The following is a 3,727-nucleotide window of genomic DNA, read 5'->3' on the forward strand; positions in this document are numbered from 1 at the left end:
CCAGGTTGCTCCAACCTGGCCTTGGACACTTCCAGGGATGGGACAGCCACAGCTTCTCTGGACAACCTGTGCCAGGGCCTCATCACCCTCCCAGGGAAGGACTTCTTCCCAATCTCCCATCTAATCCTGTCCTATGGCAGTGGGAAGCCATTCCCTTGTCCTGTCCCTCCATCCCTTGTCCCAAGTCCTCCTCCAGCTCCTTGGAGCCTGTTCAGGTATTGAAAGTCCTGGGAGTCTCTGTTTCAAATCGATTCTGGTTTCTTTCCTGGCTGTTTCAGTTCGTTTTTGGGGAGCACCAGAGACTATCACCACTGAAACCCTGTGGGAACTAACCCTTGCCTCCAGCTGGATCAACAGATTCCAGCATAAACCACCCCCAGCCCTCCATCAGGATCTCCTGGGCAGGGATGGGCTCCAATTCCAACAACTGTCCAGGTTAATTATGCAAATGAAGGCAAAAAGCACCTCCAGCACATGGAGAAAGGCACCTCCTCCCAGGGACCACCTACCCTGGGATAACTCTGCAGCTTCCCACACAAAATGCTCGGGCAGGACTCGGCTGTGGGAGTGGAAGGGGTGGGAAGCAGCTCCAGAGGGGCCTGGAGAGCTCGAGGGAGAAGAGCTGGGAGGCACCTTCCTAAAGCAGGGATCCTGCTGCCTGACCCCCTCCTTCCCAGAGCATCCAGCCCCACCAAAAGCTCTCCATAACAGCCAGGTAGTGACTCCCTGGAGCTGCTCCAGCCTTCTCAGTCACGAGTCAGGGCCGTTGGTTCAGATCCAAGCAAAAAAATTACTTTGAAACCTCAAAAATTAGGGGTTTTTGATGTAATAATCTCCCTCCTCCGTCTCTGAGACTAAAGAAACCCAGGCCAATTATGTCTTTGAAGGCTAAATATTTACTGCCAGCTGAAGCAGAGCAGCTCAGGCTGGAGATGAATTATCCAGCTCTGATGTCATGGAATGCCCGGGAGCCAGAAAACCCCAACGAAAACAGGGAGGAACAAACAACAACAACAACAAAAAGGGTGTTTTCTCCTGGAAAAGCCTCTCAGAGAGGGGAAGGGGTGAAACTGTTCCAGCTCAGCTGAGACACCACACTCCTATTCCAAAGCACTCATTAGATAAGATACTTAATGAGGGAACACGTGGAGTGTGACGGAACCTCTCCAAGGGAAAACTGGCCTTGGGAAAGAGCTGGAGCCTCACTCTGGAGTAAAATCCTAGAGAGTCCACAGGGCAGGTGTGGGAACTCCTCCTCCACCTCCACCAGCAATTAAGGACCCACATAATGAGTGTTCATCAATCACTGTCAGCTCTTGTTTTACAATCAAACCCCTCCCGCCTCATTTCCATCCCAATCCCGGATTTCAAAGCTCTCCCTTTTGCCCCCTCCAGTCACTATTCTTTCCCAGGCAGCCGGTGCCAACCCTCTGGTTAAGGGCATCCAAACCCAAGCAGGATCAAGATCCAACCCCAGGCACACGGTGGGGTGACTCATCCCTCTGGAAGCCCGGGAGCAGGAGCGTTCCCGGGGCCGGAGTTTCAGTTGCGATCCCATCTCGCTCATGACAACACGCAGAAATATTTCCTCGGGGGATCTTCCCGTGGGACTTAACTCTGACACGTATTCCCACAGGAGCTGCTCCTTCAGGAGCGTGCTTTGCCAGGGAGGCAGTGGGAACGTGACTGTGGGAAGCCCCGAGTGCCCGAGTCGTGCCCCGCATTCAGGCCGCGGAAGGACCCGCCGGCTGCAGGAACGGGAGGGCTGGCTCGGAGCAGAGGTCTGCAGCTCCCAGCATCCTGTTTATGCTGCTCCTCTCCACCCCTGGGCAGCGGGAGAACGCTCCAGCCCGGGATGGAGGGTCGGCAGGACCCAGTTTCCACACCCGTGGGAAGGCTGAGCTTTGTTTTCTCCCTCCTTAGCTCTCCCCCGCGGGGATCACACAGGGCTGTGCAGGGCAAAAATCAGAGCAAAATCCTGTTCTGGGGGGAAAAACAAAGATCATTTTCTTTCCCCCCTGGGTTTGGATGGGAGAAAAGCAGCCAGGCTGCCCCAACTCCATAAAACCTGGGGTATCCCTGACCAGAAGAACCTTCCCAGAGGGTTATCCCCCCATGCAGAGCTGCTCCTGGCAGTGCAGTGTGGGTTGATCCAAGCACCAAGGGATGTGTGAACAGTTAGTGGGACAGCAGGAGGTCCCAAGGAACACCACGACACAGGAACATCTGGATTTTGCAGTGTCAGAGGAGCAAACAGAGCCAAGGAAGCCCCAAGGAGCCTGTGGAGAAGGGCCAGGCTGGGCTGGTGCTGAGCTCCTTCCTCCTCCCTGCTCTTGGTTAAACACCAAGCCTTTGCCAAAACCCCTGGTTTAACCCTTCCTTCCCCCCTGCCCCAAGAGCTTCCCCAGTGCTTTGCTTTTTCCCCCATTATTTCAGTTGAATTCAGAAGCACCAGGAACACGAGTGTGCCCTGGGGGACACTTGGAGCACAAAGACCAGGGGTGGAGATGTTTGGGGGGTTTCCCTGCCTGCTGAGGGCACAGGGACTGCAGGGATGGACCTGCTTTCCTACAGCCCCCCTCGCTCAGCTCGTCTCCTCCACCCCTCAAACGGCTCCTACTGGAGGGAGGAAGGAAAACCTCAGCTTTGGGACAACAACTCTCATCATGGAATCACAGGATGGGACCTTAAGGCTCATCCAGCTCCACACCTTCCACTAGCCCAGGCTGCTCCAACCTGGCCTTAGACACTTCCAGGGCTGGGGCAGCCACAGCTTCTTTGGGCAACCTGTGTCAGGGCCTCCCCACCCTCCCAGGGAAGGATTTATTCCCAATAACCCACCTGAATTTCCCCTCTTTTAGTTTAAAACCATTCCCCCTTGTCCTGTCACTCCAGGCCCTTGTCTAAAGTCCCTCTCCAGCTCTCTTGGAGTCCCTTTAGGCACTGGAAGGGGCTCTGAGGCATCCCTGGAACCTTCTCTCTCCAGGCTCAACAATCCCAACTCTCTTGACCTTTTCCAGGCTGAACAATCCCACATCTCAGTCTTCTCCCTCAGCCTTCTCCAGGCTGAAAAATCCCAGTTTTCTCAGCCATATCAGCCTGGGCTCTCACAGCTGAACAAGTGTCCCTCATCCTGGGACAGGAACCAGCACCTGCTCCAGAGAAAACCAACCCAACACGGTGCTGCAAACACACAGATATGCACAGAAGCCCATGTTTTGCCAGGATACAACCCCAACCTCAGTCAGACAGTGACAAAAACCCCACAGAAACACTAAACCCGAGCAGCCAGGCGAGGGGCTCAGGTCCTGGCACGTCTCACCTGATGCCAGGGGCCGGATCCACTCCTTGCTGTTGAGGTCGAGTCTCCAGAGGTCGTTGAAGGCGGCGTTGCAGCTGCTCTGGGTGCAGCCCCCGAACACGTACATGGACTGGTTGGGGTCGTAGTAACACGCACCTGGAATGGCAAAGGGGGCTGTGAGCACAGCTGGAACAGCAAACAGGGCTGTGAGCACAGCTGGAACAGCAAACACAGCCATCAGCACAGCTGGAATGGCAAACACAGCCATCAGCACAGCTGGAACAGCAAACACAACCATCAGCACAGCTGGCACTGCCCTGCTCTGGGGGGTGTTGGTGTCCCAGGGTTTGGCAGAGGGGGTTTAGGGGGTGGGTTGTGAGAAGCTGCCAGAAGCTTCCCCCATTCCCCCAATTCCAGCTGCTCCAG

At 55.4% G+C, this 3,727-nt stretch overlaps 1 protein-coding gene across 1 annotated transcript in view; it reads right to left on the bottom strand.

Annotated features, from left to right (window-relative positions):
- FBXO42 (F-box protein 42) overlaps positions 1-3,727 on the bottom strand; it is a 31,057-nt gene that overhangs the window by 19,855 nt on the left and 7,475 nt on the right. The window contains exon 2 of the mRNA XM_029965230.1: positions 3,323-3,457. Coding sequence (XP_029821090.1) covers positions 3,323-3,457 — 135 coding nt within the window. The remainder of the gene's footprint in view (positions 1-3,322; positions 3,458-3,727) is intronic.

The sequence above is a fragment of the Manacus vitellinus genome, unplaced genomic scaffold, assembly GCF_001715985.3.
Source record: "Manacus vitellinus isolate BGI_N305 unplaced genomic scaffold, ASM171598v3 scaffold_92_pilon, whole genome shotgun sequence".
Lineage (NCBI taxonomy): Eukaryota > Metazoa > Chordata > Aves > Passeriformes > Pipridae > Manacus > Manacus vitellinus.